Raw genomic sequence first — 24,256 nt, 5'->3', positions numbered from 1 at the left:
ACCTTTTTTATTTATTTCTGACCGACCTATTCAAATTTTCATAAATGAAGCAAAAGTTTAAAAAAAGCCAGCTTCAATATTCTCCTTTCGGTATTACGAATGTATGTTTGCTTCACAGAAAAAAAAATCGCTGAAGTTGTGAGGCAATCGTCTCAGAAAATTTAAGTCAAACTGGCGAAAGCATCTCAACTCTAAAATGTTTTAAGTTTAAACTTTCTGGAGTACAGCCCTTCGTGACAGGCTGCAAATATCAAATTATCTTGATAGTCTTCTTGAGCAGTGATAGATTGCCGAGCACAGCGGGCAAATCAAATACAAGTGCAACAATTACAATACTAGGGCGCGTCACATCAAAGCGTAACCTGACTCACTTCACTGTGCCATCAATAGAAATCACAGTACCGATGAATCACCATGTAATATAAAGAGCTGTCATTTGGAAAGAGAGAAATCCACTTGTTTAATGTCAATAATACCGCTGGCTGACTGCTCGATCATTCCGTATTATATAGCCCGTATTTATTTCATGTTATTATTATATTTCCTTGAGCGGGATGAAAAGAAAAACAGGGAAAATGAATAAACATAGGACGAGAAGCCTGAGGGTACTTAAGCAATGTTGACATGACAACACTTGGAAATTAACACAAAATTGAAATGTATTATGAACCAACTTAGTCTGTGGGCCATGATCGTTATTCTGAGTATGTATGTATGTATGTATGTATGTATGTATGTATGTATGTATGTATGTATGTATGTATGTATGTATGTATGTATGTATGTATGTATGTATGTATGTATGTATGTATGTATGTATGTATGTATGTATGTATGTATGTATGTATGTATGTATGTATGTATGTATGTATAGTTATATACATATACATATATATTAACTTTATACTTCAAGAGATTTATATATGCACATTCATATTAAATATATATATTACATATATATATATATATATATATATTATAATATATATATATATATATATATATTATATATACACATGCTAGACAAACATCAGCTACGCAGGGCTGATATCAAGACGTGTCTTTTGATGTTATCTCACGTGAACAGTGACCTTATCTCGTGTGAATGGCATCTTATCCCGCTTGAACTCAGTGTACCTTGACAAGTCGACGGAACTTGAGTTAATCTAGATTTTAAAAAAGGAACTGTGAATTTTCTCGTTTATCGGCGGATTCGTCCATCATGAGAGATCGCACTGTTCCGTGGTGACGTGCTCAGGCGACAGCTGAGGGATTTTTGATTTTACGGCAAACAGAATCTCGGATAAAAAATCTACGTAACATTCCATCGCCGTTCGCGCCTTTTTTGAGATGGCGGTAAAAGCTGCGTATCGTCGAATAAATCTGTCGCATAATCATTTGCGCATGACCTGATTGTAAGAATATCATTGCTCCAATTTGCGCACGCTCCTCTATCACCGAAGCAATAAAGACAGCATTTTCAAAAACATCGCTTTGCGTAGTTCTTTTCCCAAAGGAGAAGAAATCTTGGATATTAAAATTGGGAAACGAGACTGTTGCCGTAATCAGTGGATCTAATCCTAATTATACAATTTCTAATCTCCGCAGATTCTGCCAGACAAAATTATTTCCTTACAAAGTGCAGTCATTACTTTGTAAAGCGACCGTCGTCTCTCGATTAACAAGTGATGAGATCTATTTTAGGATTACACTTGAACAGACGTTCCGAAGTGATTGAAGTGGCCTACAAGGCTACACTTTTAACGAACACGCTAGTTGTTGTATTATTATAGGCACTAAAAAACCTCCAAAGTAATCGGCCAATGGTAAAAGCCAAACGCGCGAAACAGGCAAAAGTAAAGATTGTATGCCCCCTAGTGCGTTTCATAAACATGTTGATTTCTTGTTTTCCGTAATTTGTCCTGAACCAACGCATTGTGTATAGATGTATGTTTTATGTAACTACCTTCTTACATGCGAACAAAGAACAAAAGGCGCTTTAAATAAAATTCAGGAAAAATTAAGAAAACAAGCACACTGTTAACACTATTACAAATAAAATATTATATTTCCACAAATGAAAACTGAGCTTATGTTAATACACTTGTGTTTTTTGTCTTTGTTTGTTTTTTCCCCCGGCTGGCTGGTAGGTTTTTCAAATATCCAAGGACGGCAAACAAAGAATTTTCTTTATATGGCCTAATGAGAGTAAACACAAAGGGTTCCATGAAACTCAAACGCGCCATTTTGTTCTGAGAACAAATTACTCACACACTCTCTGTCTCTCCCTCCCTGCCCCCCCCTCTCTCTCTCTCTCTCTCTCTCTCTCTCTCTCTCTCTCTCTGCATAAGCTTACCACTTTCAATGGTGTATTTTATTTTATTTTATTTTGTCTTTTACATAGAAGCACTTTTATTCTGCGAGCAGACAAAGAAGCCGTATTTGACAAAAAAGATGAAAATTACTGGAAAATGCGTTAAAAGTTACAGACAGTGGAGCTTAAAATGTGCTCTCCGTCAAAGTTTGCTCGCAAAATTTGTGTTGCCCCTTGTAACGTTTTCATGTACCTTGTTGCGTTCGCACTTTAGGTCTGGTGCAATTTTCATACGAGCCAGGAGCTGGAACTTTTGGTTATTGTATGAATAATTTTGTTCTACTCCCAAAAGCATGTTGAAACACCGATTATTTAGCTTGCAAATACAGCATCTATTCGTATAAATACACTGATATTTTCTATAGTTGAATTCTAGTCCACACTTCTCAACAATGACGATGCAGTCTACACATGTACATGCTGCGTTGACAAGCTGAACTCTGTATCTTGACATGCTTTATGGGGAGTAGAACGAGAAACTAGCTGACAGTAAAAAAGATAGTGAAAATATTATCAAAGTTACAGCTACTGGCCCTCTAGATGCACATTTTAGAGTCGACTCTTAAAAGAAACTGCGATAACTTAGCAGTCTACCAGTAGCATTTTGACGATTTGTTTCAGTCACGTGAAATTTACTACATACATACAACATTAACCCTTTGAGCGCCAAAGGCAATTTTTGTCTCCTTTAAAAAATATACTCCAGTCAATTTTTTTCGGATTTTTGTCAAAATTTTGATAACAAACTGTAGCCAGTGAAATGTGATGTCCGTTCGGTCCAAAATTATCAAAAAATTACGGAAAAATTCATAAAAATTGGTGAAAATGTTGCACTATAATTTTGGTTGGAACAATTACAGCACTGAAATGGTTAATGGGCGACACAGTAATCTTTCGAGACTAGTTTTTCAAGACCTGAATTCCGGGAGAGGAATTTTTAAGTCTTGTTTTTTTAATCAGATTTCCCAAAAGAATAAAAATCCCCTTGGTATACACACTTCTGTAAGGCACAAGTTTTGAAATTGTTACATCATTGGCTTGGAATACTAACCGCCCATCTCCTCAGAGCGTAACACCGTAAAGAGGGCGCCCTTCAAAGGAGAAAAACGAGACACTGACCGTACCGTACGTGTACACTGAGCATTGTCGTCAATATTCCGTGAATATCGAAATGAACACATCAAATCGCTTTTATGCCCTTTAAAGAAGTCATGATATATGAAGCGAACGAAAATTAGGAATTCTAAGAAATGCAAACGAACATATTCGTCCCTGTTCTTATTCTCCTTAAGGCACGTATTATTTCGAAAGGACTCTCAACTCGTAGAAAGTACTCAGATATAATATAGGTTCAGCGGTGTCAGTGGCATTTCAAATCCCGCGAGATCAAATAAAGTGTTGAATATGTATGAACCAAGTCTCTGTGTGCTCTCAAACTCCACAGGAAATTGACAATATTCGTGAAAATAATATTGGGAAGATGCTGTTTTAGTTTTATTTCTCAAGGCCCCCACACGCTGCTCCAGTGTCAAGCGGAAAAATAACCAAAATTTAGAGAATTTGAATCAAATCTTGTTCCCATATGCGCATGCACCGTCTGACTCGACGAACCATGATGCTGTGATAGCGTTCAGAGTCAGTACGTCAATGGGAGGGAATTAACTTGCTTTGGAAGCTAATGAACAGAATTCAACGTAACAGGAAATAAACAAGACTGTGGCGGGAGAGAGAGGGGGGAGGAGGGAGGAGTCATTTCCCAGAACTTCAAGAGATAAAAGCTTTGTTCTTCGAACAATGCTTCAAGCACACTTTCGTTGAATTAGAGATTATTGTCAGGGAGGAAAGTTTTGACCTCTGAACCCAATTCGGAGTCATGGAATATTAAAAGGGATAACAACTTTTGAAAGTATTGCCACTATTTTTGATTGATGAGTAAAATAATATAAAATGAAATAGAAATGATATAAAATGAAATGAACAACTCCGTCTTCGTCGTCGTTTTCTTCATTTTGTTGTATCTGAAGTGAGTTAACATGCCATTACCTGTGACTTTTGGCGGATGCTCCGTTTGTAAAATGCGGTCTCTTGTTCTAGCCTAAAATTATGTCAAAATGCCCACTATTCACTATCTTGTCAACACAGCCTTGTGTGTGTAAAGGTCAAATGTCATTGTTGACAATAGGATTCTAGTCCGGACTAGGATTAAGTTGTCAACAATAACATTGCACATTTTGAACAATGTGCGTTTGCAAGACTAATACTCTGTATTTCAACATACTCTGCGGACAGGAATAAGCATTAGAACATTTAAATAAAAGCAGTGGAAAGAGCATCAAAAACTACAACTTCAGTCCCTTTGATGCCGAGCTATTAGCAAAGACAACGCATTGTCTACAATATATAACGTTATCCTTGACAATTTGATTGTCAACACATGCACATCACTCACGTTACTGTACCGACACGCATGCGCACTTGCTACTTTACGACACGAGTTGGGAAGTAGAATATGAAACCGCATTTTACTCGCATGACAAAAAAGTTAACTGGAAACGCATCACGGGTCACAGCTGTTTGAGCTTTAACACAGATTTCGGGTTTGCCTATTGACAGGTGAACAATGGCAGTGACAGAAATGTACCAAAAGTGATCTTTTGTGCTGCTTGGTCTTTTCCAAAATGCATTCATTTAGTTATACATTTATTCCGATGGAAGTAGAAAGTCGTGTTTTGTCTCAGCACTTCCTCATCTATTTTGAGTTTTTAAATTTTAATTCAGTTGGAATTTAATTCAATTTTTTTCTGAGTCATCAAGGCCAAAATTTAATCAGGAGGATAAAAAGGTAAAAATAATAATGTTCTAGCGGTTCATGGTCATCTATTGTAGACTGAAGAATATACATCCCTGTTCAGGTGAAAGACTTAAACTTTTGCTCAAATTTTCCTCAAGAAAACTTTCAAAACATTATCTTTCAAAATCAAGCATAAAAATCGGGGATCACCGTGCAAATTTTGGTACTAGAGAAACAAATTATCCAATATTTACCGATATTTGAAATTCAAATTGGCCGGCGTCCCTGTGTTTTTTTCTACGGGGGAAATAGAATTCCCGATTTTCATATAAAACTAAACCGGTAAAAACTTTATTTACTCCATTGGCTTCAAAATGAGCATGTGGTAGGCGGTTAGAATATTGTAAACTTTTGAGAGTATGAATATCTGTCCCCGAGGGACATTCTACCTTAAACGTTATTTTAGATCAGATTTCTATTTTTAATCAAATTCGGACTGTGAATGAATAAGCCAAAATTAAATGAGCAAAACCAGATATAGATGAACGGGATTTTCGCCTGGTAATCCACTTCTCACGTTGAGTAACTGTGGAGAAATAATCACGGATAGAGAATTATCTTGTCTAGGCAGCGCCAATGTCTCTTTCGGTGCTGCTAGGGGACTAAAATATCACTTTTGCTAAATTGAAAATGTTCTCAGAAGGACGAGTACGTTCTCTGACGTCATTTGCTATTTATACGCATGCGCTCTTTCGAGCTCTTAGAGCGCTCTGATGGAAATTACAATTCATTTTGTAACTCAAACTACCCTCTTTAAATAAAGTCTTAATAGTAATGATAATTGGTGAACGTTCCATATTGAGATTTAGTATTGAATAGGCGATCTAACCCTTGCATAAGATCATTTTAACAATCCACTTTTATGGAGGGTTACTGATTGTGTTGGTGAACTTGAGATATGCAGATTGACATATGAACTCGACAGTCCCTGATCGTTGATGTATTTGTCATCTACGATTAAGGAATTCTACCGTGCGAAGTTTACCGCCATTGGCGATGACTCATCAGTTCATATCCCATATGGCATTCCGTCGACAAGTTATTCTGTAAATTAGATTGGCTATTGCGAGGCATCTTTGAACGTTGATATTCATTAGTATGTGTGTGTCGGTGTGTGTCGGAGTGTGTGTGTCGATGTATGTATATGCTGAGCTGAATATGTTTTGTTGTCCGCATTTGGCCTTTACAATGTGACGTCACAGGCGACAAGATGACGCAATTTTGTGATTTTCATAATTTTTTGTGTATCCGATGTTTGCATTGTGACTTTTGTCACAGGTTACACAGCGTGAATGCGTCAACACGACGTCATCCCGGAGAGCAACTGGTGACAGCACCGTCATGCCGTTGATGTGCGTCAGGCTGCACCCCCCCCCCCTCGATGACCATGCGCATTTCAAATAACAGCATTGTATGCAATGGGCTTTGCGAGCGGACCTGGCGCCGTGAAATTGCAGCGCATATGTGAAGATTGCCAACATCGTGCAAATATGAACAGGATAGCATGAGCATAATACCCGTACAATAATCCATAGCGGCACTTTTGAACAAAGTAAAGGTACAAGCAAACTGACATACCTCAAAGTCAGGCATGACCTCGAATATGTCGTCCGCAAATAAGAAAGTCATGCGAAGAAATATCGCAAAATGTTTCTCCTTTCCTCTAGTCCTTGATCAAAACAACAACAACACAAAACAACAAAATATAGAAGGAATTGAATTAAGATGGCTAAAATAAGCTTGAAATAAAATAAAATAAAATAAAAATATAATAAAATAAAACAAGTTTTTAACCCAGATCTAATTTTAGCAAACAGAAAAAAACGCGACGAGTATTTCATTGTGATTGAGCTCTACGTGATATTGGGGAACTCTAATTCTGTGTATTCTTGAATCTGGTATAGTGACGTTGCTATTGAAACCCGCTCGCAGTTCTTGCGAACGCAAATTGCAAAATGATGGATGTCGATAAAAAAAGGCAAATAGGCCATTCAGGTCATTTTAGCGAATCGAGACACGCATGTGACAACCAGATGTTTCGTTGAAACTCGCTGACGCCATTTTTATGTAAAGTTTTCATGTATAGCAACATGAAAATACATTCGCGTCAATACAACCGATTTGAGAAAAAAACACTGAGCAAATAAAAGAGAAGATAAAAAATGAAGCAGGTTAATGCCTGCTCATAATTCATATGGGTTAAATGACGTTGATAAAAAAAATGTTATATGGAATCATACGACTTCGACCAAAAGAATTTGCACCAGACAACATTCATCCGTCAGCTTGTGTTACTTTTACAATTCCATCACCATATTACAAACCGGTACACTCACTACAACCTTATTTGCTGCTTGGTTTCATCCTAAACACACAAATATGTATAAAGCGCCATAACGCATGCGTAGTATGTTCTGGTTTTACAGCAGCTTCCCGCCATAGCCTCAGAAAACCCTTTTTTGGTCGAATAATCTGTCAGCCATCTCTTATTTGTACATTTCTATTAACCGAATTTGGTCCCGCCTTTTCGGAGACATTATTTTCAGACTGTTTGCAAGTCTAACGGTACCCATATAAGTTAGGTGTAAATATGGGTGTTTCTAAGAAATATGAATAATAGCTGCAGGCACCTTGGAACGTCATGCTCAAAACTAATGCAGCAAATTACCGCGTATTCTCAGAAAACGCGCGCAACCGCGACCAGGTGTATGTTGACAATAGTTTTGAGCACTAGCCTGTACGGGGTACTTTACGTTCTCGAAAAAAATTCAATAACATATTTACACAACTTGTAAAATACTAATGCCGACATGTTGTAGAGCTGTATTAAAAACGCTATCGGTCAATAAACGCACACGGCGTATATTTTTGAATCTAGACCTTATGAAATATGCATTACCTTTTTGTATTATTTACTCTGAAGTGTTCCCAGGCAAAAAATGGCGTCGATGACGGTGTTTACAATGCATTTGTATACTTTACAGTGTCAGAACTTCTTTGCAACATGGAAAATGCGCGATCAAAAATCCACAGGGGGCATACATTTTCACGCATGATAGTGACGTCATTGAATTTAGCTAGTTACTTTATAATTTCATAAAAGGAAAGCTAAATCAAGAATACGTGACATTTAAGAATTAAAAACCCCACACTGGGCATAATAGGCTCGCTATCACTTTTATAACCATTTTATCACAACCAGGAATCATCAACTTTCACTGGAATCGCTCTATACAAGTCGACATCTTCTACTTTCAAGTGAGCAGCTGCTGTCCGATATTTTATGCATGAGTTGATATTTGATCATACGATCGATGGATCACACCTTTACAATAGAGTCCTTCGTATCATGAGAATTTAATAAAAAATATACTTTACAATTATGCACTGCTTGAGCTTCGCAGACATCCTTGATACATGGGAAAGGTCGCCAGCCCTTTCGCACCCTGTGTAAGAAATTTACAGCTCCCTTCCCGCCAAAAATTTGTGGCCCTGCAGCATTGTAGGCTCGTCAGTCTGCTGGGAAACTAGTTCTGTTGGCCTTTTGATTAAAGGTTGGAACAATTTGATATAATATTATCACTTTTTGAACTCATGCTTTTAATTCCTCTCAGACTCCGTCAGGGACACGCATGAGCTGTTTAATAGACGCCGACGACGGTACAGGGCGGGTTTGGCCACAGGTCCAGTAGGCATAGGATTTGTGATGATTTTCCTATAATTATCATAAAAAATAATTATGAATATTAATAAATTATTAATATGAATGTTACAGAATATTAAAACTTTTTTACCCACAATGTCGTCTACTTTGTGTAAATGCCATCTGGACACTCCATTGTTGTGATAATTATGATTATGAATAAATTATGATTATGATTAATAAAGTCATATTTTACACATTGTAATGTGCTTATGTGAACAACCTCTGGGAACCCTCATACAGTTTCACAATCTATGCCAAAATATACAAGTCACACATTGCCCAGGTTCAGTCTACGGCGAGAGTTACCATTGCCCAGGTTTAGTCTACGGCGAGAGTTACTACACAGTGTATATAATGAGAAGGTAGCCAGCTCCACTCGACAGTAAACTGACATACCCATGAATTACCTCCGTTTTCTTCACTTCTGCATGTTGATTCTCAAAATTTCTCCCGGTGTTGGCAAGTCCATAAATCAGCCATCAAATCTACCCAGTTTTAGCCACTTAGACGGAAATTTGTGAAGTTTGAGGCTGCGAGAAGGTATATATCGCCAATGAAATGATGCTGCCTTAGCGGAATCGACAGCATCCGGGATCTTTTAGGGCCGTTTGCGAAATTTGAATGTAGCCGCCAAGCGGGGCCGAGGGCGGAGCCATGATTTAACGTTATTAGATATGCTGACATAATTGATCGTACGGCCAATGAACGCTCGTGACCTTTTTTACACATGTAAGTTGCACTTACACTGTACGATTACTTTATGGTCTGTCCAAGGATGGAGATGCCTCAAGTCAACGGTCCAAGCTATGTATGTGTGATTACAAACGGATGACGGGTTGCAGATACGTTTGTTTATGATAGATACCCGGTTGACATTGTGAAAATATGTTAAGTTCAGCGACTTGGCGAGGAGACCTCAAAACAGCGTACGTACGTACAAATACGCAGTCACCTTCCAATTGAACTTGTGATTTTCAGCGATTTACAATGAAAATACAGGCAGCGTGGACTGTCGTCTATTTTGCTGCCCAACAAAATATTAAAAACGCAGTCACGGACGTGTTTTACAGACAAAGCACAATGTACCTTGAAATCGATATCTTTTTATTGAAAAGGCGTGCGCGTGCTGGCGTTACGAGGACCTGTTACTTTTTTATGAATATGTTAGACAAATATATCCATGTCTTGCAAAAAATACTGAGAAAAAGTGAAATTTTAATAATATTATCAATAGTTTTATACAGAGCTTCCGTTAACGCAAAATCCTGCGTATTTCAAGCATGTTATTACTTTGAAGTACGCAAAATGACGTCTGCATAATCCGATACGCATTAAAAAGCGCAGTCTCTGTAACAAAGACATGAGCACACGTAGTTTCCCTTCAATGTGAAGTTTATCCAGGACTAAAAATAAATTGTTTGCTGATAAAAATGTTCATAATTTAGCAATATTTTGTCCTACATCCTGTCAATCACGTTTTCCTTCAAGTCTGTACCAATAAAAATGTAACAAGTTCAATAGAGTTCGTCGTTATTGCAAAAAAATGTTTTTTTTTTCGCTGCGCCCAATGCATACTTGTAAACCCTGAAGATCTCCTAGTCGAATATCAAGTTTAAGTTAATGCTACGCAGACTTAAAAATAATAGTTTTATGCCGGTCTGCAAACTTATTCCAGAATATTGCAAAATTGGCCATAATTGCAGCCGTGATTCCAGTCTCATCTGTCCCGTGTGAGCGCGTGGGTTCAGTACCCAAAACAGGATTACAAAATCGAAACGTAGCTGTCTAAGTGACTATGCCTGATCTAAATGATCTGATGGCGATAACCATGGAAGGCCCGAGACTAAGTGAATTTGACTTCAGAGCAGCGATGATAGGTCAAGCAGCGAAGGCAATAGTGGGAAGTTGTAGTCTAAATAATTAGTAAGAAATGAAAATCGTCGACAGAAAATAGAACAGAACAAATTGTGAAACTAATATCAAAGAAAAAACATTGTCACTGATGTTGTTTATTGAACACTTTATACATTGACTTTTGAACTGGTTTTCGATATCGCGTAGACAGCTGTTATATATAGGTACTTACATGTAGTCATGTTGTACGCATTTTTGGTACATTTTACGCAAATAGAAAAACAATTTGCGAACAGCCTTACGCAGATTTGGAAATCCTAACCGAAGCTCTGCAGTTTTATCACACTCAGAAACTGAAGCGAGGACTTTCTGTGTCTTCGGAAAAAACAATTGACGCTACACACGGATGCAGCAGGTCTATGGAAAAAACACTAAAATTTTGAAACGAGAACGGGCAAGAAAATGTCTGCACGTTGTAAGCCTGGAAGTGTTAGGGACTGGTCAGTTTCTTCGGCCTGGGGGGGGGGGCCGGTGGATTATTTTTTGCCACATGAAAAAGTGGCTGACCCCCCCTATTCCAAATTTTGAAAACAGGGTGACCCCCCTATTCCAAATTTTGAAAACAGGGTGACCCCCCCCCGCACGCGACAACTGTAATATGTAATAATATAATACTGTAATATATATATGTAATATTATATATATATATATATATATATATATATATATATATATATATATATATATATATATATATATATATATATATAATATTTTACATACATTTATATTTTAACAGTCAGTCTGTGTTTTAATGAAATTGTTGGCATGTCAGTTGTAAGATAGGAATTTCAAAGTGTCAATCTTAAAGTTTGAATACAGTACATTTGAATGAGCTGTGAATGTATTTCACACTTTCTATGCTTAACCAGATGTACTGAACTGTTGTACAGAAATGGATGTCAATCATTAATATTAAACAGGAAAAAGCAGTAAATCAAAAACTTTGATGGGTGTTAAGACTTGCCAGCCATCCAATTAAATCTCCTGAGGAACCATAGAGAGGCATTTTAGCCAAATCTGATGTATGCAGAGTCTGAGATGACCTTTTCTTGGAACATTGATATTTGTGCATGTTGCTTTCTCATACTGAATTCTCATAGAGAGAACAGAAAAGTATCAGGAATTTGTCATGCTTTTCATATGAAATGCAGATTTCATAATAGTACACTTTCACTTAGCAAACATCAAGATATCTCTGGCATATATCTCTGATTTATTAAAGTATGGCGCCCGAAGGGCGCGGAGAAAATATGAAACATCCTGATATCTCTGATATATATGTCTTGTATATTAAAGTAATGCACAGGAAGGGTGTGCTGAAAAATGTCTGATATATTAAAGTAATGCGCTCAAAGAGCACGCTGAAAAATATTGAACATACATATATCTCTGATATATGTATGCCTGATATGTTAAAGTTGGGCTTGCTGAAAATTATGTCTGATTATTAGTTACGCGCCCGAAGGGCGCGCCGCAAAATGCAACTAGATAAAATTTGTGGCTGACACGATGCATTTTAGGTAATGATGAGCCTGTGTCGAAATTCAAAAACACACTGACCCCCCCTATTGGGCATTTTAAAAACATGGTGACCCCCCCTATCACCAAAGTCAAAAACAGGGTGACCCCCCCCCATGAATCCACCGGCCCCCCCCAGGCTGAAGAAACTGACCAGTCCCTTAGTCGTGTTCCTTGCTATTCAAGGTATTTGTGGGTACGATGTGCACATGGCGGAGGTTCTTCGGGAATAGGTGGATACCGTGGAAACCTAGCTGTGATATCGCAGCGGCGAACTCGTTCAAATCAAAGGTCACCGCCACGGTCAAATATCACAGCTAATGGAAACATTTTAATTGCTACGGATTAGTCGCTGATGTGTTTGGCGGAGGAGGGGCAGAGGAGTCGGTCACAGTTGATGACGGTGTGCTCACTGTCGTCGGAATTTCATCTGGACGTTTGTAATGGACGTACGTGATGACGGTGTCATCAAATAATATGGATAAGGTGTATATAATGCTGGCAAACACGATCGCAGCAATCTATTGAGCTGCCTACTGCGGTGTTTGTTCAGTTGATGCTGTCCCCGTTTCGCTGAAGCTACCACCTCCATTGATCGCATACCCAGTAAGCTGCTTTGGAGCAACCTTACAACTGCTATAAAGTTCGAAAAATACATCGTCCAACTAGAGAAATGAAATCATTCCACGTTTTGATGTTGATCAGACACATGTACATTCGGGTCAACTGATGAGAGGTCTAATCAAAGGTCACGAGCGTTCATTGGCCGTACGATCAATTATGTCAGCATATCTAATAACGTTAAATCATGGCTCCGCCCTCGGCCCCGCTTGGCGGCTACATTCAAATTTCGCAAACGGCCCTAAAAGATCCCGGATGCTGTCGATTCCGCTAAGGCAGCATCATTTCATTGGCGATATATACCTTCTCGCAGCCTCAAACTTCACAAATTTCCCGTCTAAGTGGCTAAAACTGGGTAGATTTGATGGCTGATTTATGGACTTGCCAACACCGGGAGAAATTTTGAGAATCAACATGCAGAAGTGAAGAAAACGGAGGTAATTCATGGGTATGTCAGTTTACTGTCGAGTGGAGCTGGCTACCTTCTCATTATATACACTGTGTAGTAACTCTCGCCGTAGACTGAACCTGGGCAATGGTAACTCTCGCCGTAGACTGAACCTGGGCAATGTTGTGACTTGTATATTTTGGCATAGATTGTGAAACTGTATGAGGGTTCCCAGAGGGTTGTTCACATAAGCACATTACAATGTGTAAAATATGACTTTATTAATCATAATCATAATTATTCATAATCATAATTATCACAACAATGGAGTGTCCAGATGGCATTTACACAAAGTAGACGACATTGTGGGTAAAAAAGTTTTAATATTCTGTAACATTCATATTAATAATTTATTAATATTCATAATTATTTTTTATGATAATTATAGGAAAAAATCATCACAAATCCTATGCTACTGGACCTGTGGTTTGGCTGTGTGTTTAGCTGGTATACGGAACGGAAATGCACGATAGGTGATCTTTTAAATGTTACCCTGGGAGAACGCAACTTTTTACATTTAGCGATATTTATGGAGAAATTGTTCCGACAGCACTCTTAGGCTTGTAACAGAGGCGTATAACCCACGGCAGGGCGAAAACCCTGTCTGAAAGAGCTAAGTGTTCGATGAGGAAATGTAGATACCTACATTACGTGAAAAGTCAACAGCTGCTCTGTTGGGTTTGTACCAGCTTCCTATCAACCATGCATTTTCCAATCTTCTGGCTAAACTGCGCACGAATATGCTCGAAATGACGTCAGTAGTAACGGGTTCATAGTATACAGAGTCATGAAGATGTCTGATAAAGTTTGATGGAGATATACTGAGTCTATCATGATGTCAAGATAAGCTTTCAGACTAATCTAAAACAACCAAATTAAAAATAATCGTTGGCAAGATTTAAAATTCTCGTGTGCAAAAGGATAGATACATACATAGATACATAGATACATATTTAGATACATAGATACATCCATTGATCCATTGATCCATTGATCCATCGATCCATCCATCCATCCATCCATCCATCCATCCATCCGTCCATCCATACATACATACATACATACATACATACATACATACATACATAACATACATACATACATACATACATCCATCCATCCATCCATACATACATACATACATACATACATACATACATACATACATACATACATACATACATACATACATAAAGTATTATACGGAATTAGTTCAGTTGCTAGTATCCAGAAATATCTGCTGCTGTTTGGGATAATTCGATAAATACAAATACAGAAGGAGCATATGGATACATACTCACGTAACCTCTTGTGTGAAGGGCTACTACAGAAAAAAATATCTGTAATTTATCGTTTACAAATTTACCCATGACTTTATTTAATCGCAACGACACAGCCATGTCTATGAATAAACTCGGGCGATCCTCATTAAATCGACTGGTAAGTAGTCTAGTTAGGTAAACGGTGTCGTGTTTCTCAGTTACACAAACGACGAGTTCAGTCACGATCTGTTGCTGTGTCAGACGATTTGTAGCGTTCGTGTCTTTTGCTCGCATGGCGCCTTTCAAAAAAGTAGGTCGTCAAGTCAACGTGAGCAACACATGCTTGTTGCTTATTTTCACTTGTGTTCTTCAATAAACATTGTAAGTCCAAATTTACGACAATTACCTTAGATTTAGCAAAAAAATCCTACATCAACATCGCCAGACGAACCAAAAACTGTGAGTCACTTCGGCTATAGCAGGCTAAAGTGCAAAATTTCAAAGTGAATGTATGTGGGAATAAAATACGAAAATTTCTGCTGAAGACAGCATTTCAATGAAAAATGTCAATCTATAATGTTTCTTCTCTCTGAAATCCGGTGAAATGTTGTCAATGAACTTCTGTTCAGTAGATTTCCAGAGAGGAAAACGCTTGAAAGATGTCGAAATCGCTGCTGAATGACCAAAACGCAATCAGCCTACGGGGCTTGACGACCTATATTGGCGGTGTATCCACGTGCTTGCGGGCATCTACAATCAGTCGCCATGAGAGGTAAAAAGTATTGGACACGCACGTCTACCTTTTAAAGACCAGATAATGCCAAAGAATTAAGACGACGCCAATTTATTCAGAATTGTGCTTCTTTTCCACTTTGGAAATATGATTTTTTTCTGAGCTGATTTAAAAATATACTTTGACCGTTTTCCGTAAACGCCCTCACAAGAGTAAACGTTCGGTTCCTGATGCAGGCTGGTCATGACGCACGCTGGCCGACCCTCGTTCCTGAACGCAACACGCAACACTTCTTTTTATAGCACACACACACCGTCTCACTTATCGCGGCCTCGCGTCGCGCCAAAATATTCCAGCTAAACATAGTACAAACCACCGTGTTTTAATCGCTAATGCTTTATTGTTGCTATTTTCGTCCCCTCGCATGGTAATTTTCTGCAACTTAAATTAGAGCCGGCAAACATGTTCTGGCTTGGTGAAAACAAGTGTTTTCATGTTGAAAAATTTAAAAACTCTCATTGTTGTCGAAAAAACATATGGATGTAAGGAAAAGACATCTACGAATTAAATTATAAATTTCAAGTTTGCAGCTTATTTATAAATGATTCATTTTCTGAAAATTTCATAATACGTCAATTTTATACATACCGGTTGAATTTCATTGAAGTGTATGTCCCGCAGCTGGGTCCTATGCGTTGTTTTGTCCTTAATAACGATTAACGCATGCGTCAACCTAGTTGGCCTAAACTTTGCTTTACAGACTAATGGAAAGACAAGGGATACAGTCGTCGGAACAGCGCTCAAAGGTCGTATTGGACCCATGCGACCAATGTAAACACTGTATCCAAGGTACGATGGTGATTGATGAAAGTTAAGCCATGTCTGTCATAATCCACATCGTATAATTTAAATGTTGCAGCTATGTTGATGAGGTGCATCTAGATATCGTGCACGAAATACATTGTTTGTAAACAAGAAACTCGCACAGGCGCAGTTCCGACGACGATTTTCCTTTAAAGTTGTAAGTTATTGTTGTCAATTTTCTATCATTTAAAGCTCCATAAGCTGTAACTTTTACCTATTTTTACCTACTTTTTGTTCAGTAAAACATGTTAAAACGTCAATAAAGTTTGTCAAGTTCTTCCAAAATGATGTATTTCCTTAAAAATAAATCGTAAATTACCTCCCCGTCAATGCACAGCCACTAAAAAATCAGCCGTGCCCAGCGCCTGATGTCAACAACATTGTATTCCGGTCCGGAACAGAATGGAAATTGGCAACATAAAATCGCTCGTTGTTGGCCAACGGTACGTGTTGTGATCCCAAACTAATGTGTGATTCTGCGTTATTTGGTAGGACAATTAACATAAGTAAGTAATCATTGAAAACAAAAATATGAGAAAATGTCAAACGTTAGAGCTTATGGAGCTTTAAAAGTAGTTTAAATCTTAACAGACACACTCTACACATTCAGCTCATCTTAAGAACAAAATGGATGAAGAAAGGGGTGTCAAAGCTTGCGGTATTATATATATATATATATATATATATATATATATATATATATATATATATATATATATATATATATATATATATATATATATATGCTTAAGAACAAATGTTTATTCTAGCAAAATCCAAACCTTTGCATTCCAAGAAGATGACACATTACAACCATCAAAATTATCATACTTCGATGTATGTTTTGGTGGTTGTTGAAGGGGGAGGGGGGGGGGTAGGTGCCCGTGTTGTATTTCAATCATGAACTCAATCATGAACTCAAAATGATATTTGTGTTGACGATTGACATACAAAACACGCACCCCAACAGCAGCAGAAGCAGCTGCAGCAGCAGCAGCAACAACAACAACAACAACAACAACAACAAGACGAAGCCTTATTTAGCTTCAAACCTTTCTGTCCTAAACAGCCGGAGTTGTCGCTCTCTGAAAATGTTACTGGTATTGGATCGGACGTAGGGATTTTTGAAGCGTTGGGAAATGACGCCTTGTCGTTGAATGATGCTATTAACACCCAATTGTACAAATGGACTGGCCCATCGCCACCATGAACCAAAACGCCTGTAAAATGCATGTAGTTATTGTGTCCTGCGCGTGATCCAGCATATTGTATGTTAATTTTTTCACAACTTTACAATAATCCACGTACTGGTGCCAGCAATCCCTAACCATATGGTTAGCCTCAGCCGAACAGTTTCGATGAATGGCAAAACCAAGGTCGCAACCAGCTTCACTTTATGACAATAGGTTGTGACAAACAAAACATATATTATGAGATCCTTAAAAGGTTTCGAATATCTTCCTTCGACTTCATTTTCGAATTGACGCCTTCGATCTTTAATACACATATATCCAAATGTTCATGGACATTACCAAAGGCCTGCGATTGCTAATAATACTTTAATGAATTACGCATGCGTGCAAAAAAGCGATCCCGTCTAAAGATTTGAAGTATGACTGATAGCCAGCTATGAGGCCAAAACAAGATATAGATTTTGTTTCTCATCCTATGTCACTTACAAAAATGCTACCGCTAAGCATTTTTTCTGAAATTTTATTTTCGAGTGTTTTTTTGTTCACAAAAATCAAACCACCGACATTTAACAGGAATGTGTACATACGCTATCAATGTTAAGAAGTCAACTGTAAAGTGCGCTTATGTGATCCTATCGGCATTAACATTTTCTGCCCTTACGCAGCAAATTGATTTTTATATTTTTTACTTTCAAGGGAATGTGAAAAAACAGTGCTAGTTCAAGATCAACGCACGCGAGGATGAAAACAACTCTTCCTTTTTTGGCTTTATTTCAAATATCTCCCAGAAATGCGCCCGCTCCGTTTTATGAATACGAGCTAATATCATGTATCACTCTTTTTGCTTATTATATTGATTCTTTGACGACAAATATGCCGGTTTCTCTTAGTGTTTGTTGATGGTATATTTGTTAGAACTACGTTATTTAAGGCACGGAAAATAGGACGTTCGGATCTTTGTTTCCTGAGTTCACAACACGCCATTGTGTCTGCCACAGTACAGGGCACACGGACACGGAAATAAAAAACACACGTCTCGGGACAGTTTTTTCCAAAAATTTTACGATACTTTGCCAGTCGACGTTGGCTGTTTACGTTAACTCATTTGGGAGCCTTTGGAGTGAATGGAATTTTAGCCGACTTGCATTTTAGAAAATCGAAAATTCAAGTTTTCGTCTGCAGTTGACATACCGAGTAGAGCAATGGCGACGATCTTTAATTTCATATATCGGTTAAATTTTAGATAGTTTGATTCTCTGATCAGAAACTTTGCATTGTGACTCCTGATTTTTATGCTTGATTATAACAGTGAATCGTTTAAAGGGATACAGTCGTCGGAACTACGCTCGAAGGTCGTATGGGACCCATACGACCAATGTAAACCCTGTATCCAAGATACCATGGTGATTGATGAAAATTAAAACATGTCTGTCATAATCTACATCGTATAATTTAAATGTTGCAGCTATGATGATGAGGTGCATCGAGATATCGTGCAAGAATTACATTGTTTGTAAACAAGAAACTCACACAGGCGCAGTTCCGACGACTGTTTCCCTTTAAAGTTTCCTCGGGGTAAGCTTGACCAAAAGTTAAAACTGAAAGTCGCAAGGCGCGAATTGCAACAACAAACGATAAAAAGGGGTCAGGAGAACATGATTCACATCTCGCGTGAAATGACGATAGTCGCGTGAAATACGGCCATCAAACGATGATAATCGTGCGCAGACAAGAAGAGAACCACTTCAAACTGAGCTTGTGATATTTTCTCGTGAAATTCTCTCCTGCTTGCTGATTTTCAAACCAATCATGCTGTTACAGCACTGTATTATACATTTTGAATCAACAGGAATGCAAATCAAAAGCAAAATTTTTAAACAAAAATATAAAGAACACAAAGCAAAACAGACAAGGCGATATCTTTATCGGGACCTACATTGAAAATTATCATTCTTAGCCTAAATAGTTTATTAGCAAACTTCATTCTACAATAAAGATTTTCACCGTTTATGGAATAAAAAGACATCACATACTGGCAAAGTTCACAACAACTTTGTACACACTTTGGATTCACAGTCCGTCATGACTGAAAGTTGCACCATATGCGCAGCGCAGCGTGCGTATACGTTATCCATAGCACTAAAAGATGCAGGTATTGGGCATTTGAATTTTATCGCTCACCAACGTTATACACAGAAATGAAACATTTTATCATCACTTCAGAGCACCTCTGACACACATTTCACTACTCTCGCGACAGAAAGTAAATTATAAATTTAATGTCTTCACTGCATTCATCCTCACGAGTTTTCACTCGGCAAACAAATTATTTTGACGGCAACAGGCGTGAATTTCGAGTCCAACTGTCACCCAACCTCTCATTAGTCATATGACTGTCACATGTCAACGACGTGAAATCGACTGTTTGTCGAATTAGCCCGAAAGCAGGTGACTTGATTATCACACTCACTGTTGTGGCGACCTTGTGTCTCCTCACCCTGAGTTAAAAATGGTACACTCCACTCGTCGTCTCGTGAGGGCCTATCTTGTTTCTGTTACCCGGAAACTCGACGCCCTCGCTCCCATCAGACTCGTGGTCAATAAAGATCAGTTACGGTATGGTTATACACAGACACTCGAAGAAAGAAAAACCGATTGTCTATGAATTTATAGAGTGATTTTATTGCATAAAATATGGCTTGTTTTGACGAAATCAAACGATAGCAACGAGCAACTAAAAACGAAAAGTATATAGAATCATTCCAAGTTTTTAATCTAGACATACACAAAGGTCTTCCACTCTTCTGCTTTTCTCTGAATTCTACCCTCTAAATGGATATGGGCTTTTACTGCATTAGGAAACCATTCCTTTGTGGAACATTTGACTGGTAAATTCAAATTTTAACGGTCATTTTGATTTGCCGCCATTTTCAAAAATTGGTTATATTACAAAGGAAACAGAACCACAAAGTAACATAGGACAGAGTCGCCACGCTTGCATGCCTTTTGTTCCATGGTCGTCTCGGTAGACTATTGGCTTTTCATGTTAAAATGAGCTCCAAAGGTGTTAAACTTTTGGAGGCTTTGTTTGTGGTCAATAATTACACGAGATTATGCGAAAAATACGACGAGATGGCATCGTACTGCCAGTCGCGTAGCAACCATAGTTACTTTGTGAGCTCTCAGGCCAGACACACTGCTTCACGCCAATCAAAACATAACACGCCAGCAGTTTCATAAACATGTCCTACCTTGACGCACGTGTAAAAGAGGGTATGACTGACCGTAAACCATTGAGTAAAACCAGACAGTATCGATAAAAGACTTTCAAATTTGGTTCAAACACACCATTATATATTCATAAAAATATGAGAGGAATTTTTAAAACGGTAAAACTCACTTTCCTGAAGCTCAAAACACTCCCGTTTTCGCCAGCACGTCAATTCCGCTCAGCACCACACGACAACAACAACACAAACTTTGCCGAACATACTTTCGCTTAATAATTGGCGAAAATCCGAAAATTACCGAAGGATTCATGGTCGGCACTCTTCGGAAAGGAGAGGCGAGAGCAACCTGAGGCGAGGCGAACATGGATGGGTTACGTAACCGCTTCACGCCTTAAACAATACCCGTTGCCACTCTATCCATGTTTCTCTATGACAAAGGAAACAGAACATACAATGTCACAGTTGAAAACATTCACTCCTGTGCATTACATTGGAATACTCTGTGCAGTTTATGTGAAGATTTCAGTGCAGGTTTGCATAGTACCCACAGTTGTTGCTCTTCTGCATGGGGCTGTTTGGCCAAACATTTAATCGCAGTGTAATATTTATCTTGTTCAAAATTGCATATGCAGTCCCAGCGGGTAGTTAATAATAAGTGTATACACACTAGTACATTCTCACAAATGCTTGAAAGTAAAATCATAAAAATAATGCTAAAAGATACAGCTGGTAGGGCTTTGACTATGTTTTTCTGGCCTTTCACTTGTGGGGCTCCATTTTACAGCTCATGGAGTAAGAAAAGTTTTTTCCTCTCGGCAGTTTTTTGAAAAAAAATTCTTCCCCGTAGACTAAACACAGGGATGGCTGCTATTTAAAATCCAAATATCGGTTAATGTTAGGTACTTTGTTTTCTCTAGTTTCGGATGAAAGTTCATTGAGAAAAGTTTGAACAAAAACTAATTCCTCCACTTTCGAGGCCCGTACTGCCTTAATTGAAAGCTCAACATTAAAAGTGAAAACAAAAGATTCCCAGTTTTTGTCAGATCCTCTACAACCATGTTTACTAGTGTCCGCTCGCGTTCGCAGGAGAAGACAAGATCGATTGAGAATCCCGGTTGTACTACGTTTCACCTTCAATACCATATAAGGGATTACATACTATTCAGGTCTGCAGTGACATTTCTTTACCACTATCGAAGATTTAGCTTAGCAGAAGGAATGTTTCTGGAGGTAAGTAAGAGTGTTTCACTTACAAACCTTCCCGTTTTCATAAATTGGTAACGTAAGAATTCCTAGTAGACAAAATGAAAACAATCTGTTCTGTCCGTGCTAGAAGAGTAACAGAAGCCTAGTTACGATACAAAGAGATACATCTACTCTGTCTCTGTTTATCTCATTCTCTGTCTCTTCCTAGGGCTGTCTTTCGTCTCTCTCTGTTCATCCGTTTTGTTAACTGTCTCTGTGTATCTATCTCCCTGTTTCTGTATGTCTGTCTGCCTGTGTATCTTTGAGTCTGTCTGTCTGTCTGTCTGTCTGTCTGTCTGTCTGTCTGTCTGTCTGTCTCTCTCTCTCTCTCTCTCTCTCTCTCTCTCTCTGTCTCTCCTCTCCTCTCTCTCTCTCTCTCTCTCTCTCTCTCTCTCTCTCTCTCTCTCTCTCTCTCTCTCTCTCTCTCTCTCTCTCTCTCTCTCTCCAGCATGATCTTGGCAGATGTCAGTTGAGGAACGAAGCACTGTTGTCTCTATCGTATGTTTTTTTTCGGTTGTGTGCTTCTCCAGAACAAAACTCCCATCAGAAATTAAGCCAAGGGTATGATTCACACGCAGATCGATATTTACCCACCACACGCAGGTCGTAATATTTCATTGACAGTGCACAGTATGAACTCCTGTTGACCTTTCACGAGATATTTTGAGTCATAATAAATGTGTCCCTTCGACATACGCTGAAAGGGGGTTCATTTGCAGCTTACCGCTGCCAGAAACTTCCACAACAAATAAAACGATGACCTAAATTGTTATATTAATTAGTTTGTAATACACGCAGAATGTAGGTCTTATTTTAATTAGCTAATTTAATTAACAGGGTTATTGGCATTGCAATCCAGATAGATTTGTAGATTTCGTACATGTGTGTCAATGAATTGCCTTCGACGAATTGCGCTTTTCACTTTTAATGTTTCAGTAAGGTTTCTGGAACATCCATCTGATAATCCAGTTGCTCTTCTGTCTCACAGCTGCGCCCATACATGTGACTTCTGTGTCTTTCTGACCCTTATGGCATGGCACTATTACCCCTATCTTCTGAATGGCTCGTGGACACAGCATTACCTTGTGACCATGGTTACAGACCCTTTATGAGTCCAAATTTTGCAGTGTTCCTTACAAAGGTTTATAGCACTGCATTGCAATTACAGCAAACAAAATGAAACTGAACAAACATACAAAACAACAAAAAAAACCCGAAAAAATTATTTCCCTTCTTCTAAAACGTTTATTTGATTAATTGAGATGATTTTTTATCCCATGGTGACCGACAATTTATTTGATTAATTGAGATGTTTTTTTATCCCATGGTGACCGACAATGTCGCACGTTTAAAATGTTCTGCTAGTTATGGTTGCTGCCCTGGATTGATATTGCAAAAACGACACAAAACAAAACAAACGCAAACTACCTTTAATAGTCCGACCGTAAGGCTATAGACGATAAAGATGACTAAAAACTGCGATGTTCACTGGATGGGAATACACCCTTTAACTATGATTAGACGGTCAAAACAATTCTGCTGGTATGAATTTTAAATTGCGTATGGTTATCCCACAGCAACGTAGAGCTCCGTGCCCGCGTCGCGTCTGATCGACGAGCCTGGTGCCCAAGCCTGGCGCGTGACGGCTGGACCCGGTGAAACACTTACAGCGCACGTGTCATGCAAAAATTGAGCTGGTCGGCATTCACTGGGGTCATTAACAACCAATTGTAACGGTTGGTCTTCATCGGAGAGGTGGCTGAGCTATCGATAACTAATTTTTAAACAGCTGATTGAATAAACATATTTCTGACGGCAATATTCCTACCATCCTAGTTCACGTGTCTAGTTAAATCTTGATAAAATCCTCAAGGCACTGTGAACGGTCACTTGTCACACAACACTCCATTGTCACTCGCTGGAAGGGCAAATCAAGTTAAAGAAGAATGCATCCAGTTATAAATTTTTGACATTCAAAGTTTCACAGGTCTTTTTCTTGCTAAGTAGGCTTATGGAGCTCACTTGAAGCGTATGAAGGCAATTAGATTTTACCTGCCTTGATTTTAGTGAAAATTGAAAGTTTGATTTTCCTCGACATACTAGTAGTTGACGCAGAGAATGTCCGCCATTTTGAATATTAATTACCGGTAAATTTTGGTGACATGCTTCTCTGCCCTAAATTGACCCCCGTGCTTCCATTCTTTGTTGTTAAGGAGAGCAGTTCACGGTTTCCTTAGGCAAAATACTGGCAAACGATTAAAACTGTCAATTTAAAAATGGATACTACTTATCAG

At 38.4% G+C, this 24,256-nt stretch overlaps 1 protein-coding gene across 1 annotated transcript in view; it reads left to right on the top strand.

The window, feature by feature from the left end:
• LOC139141620 (glutamic acid-rich protein-like) overlaps positions 1–24,256 on the top strand; it is a 39,665-nt gene that overhangs the window by 729 nt on the left and 14,680 nt on the right. Inside the window, exon 3 of the mRNA XM_070711212.1 lies at positions 17,265–17,408. Within this exon, the coding sequence (XP_070567313.1) occupies positions 17,265–17,408 (144 nt within the window). The remainder of the gene's footprint in view (positions 1–17,264; positions 17,409–24,256) is intronic.

This window comes from Ptychodera flava, chromosome 10 (assembly GCF_041260155.1).
Source record: "Ptychodera flava strain L36383 chromosome 10, AS_Pfla_20210202, whole genome shotgun sequence".
In the NCBI taxonomy this organism is placed as follows: Eukaryota; Metazoa; Hemichordata; class Enteropneusta; family Ptychoderidae; genus Ptychodera; species Ptychodera flava.
Note: the sequence above shows the minus strand (reverse complement) of the source record. Positions and strands in the feature narration are given on the sequence as shown.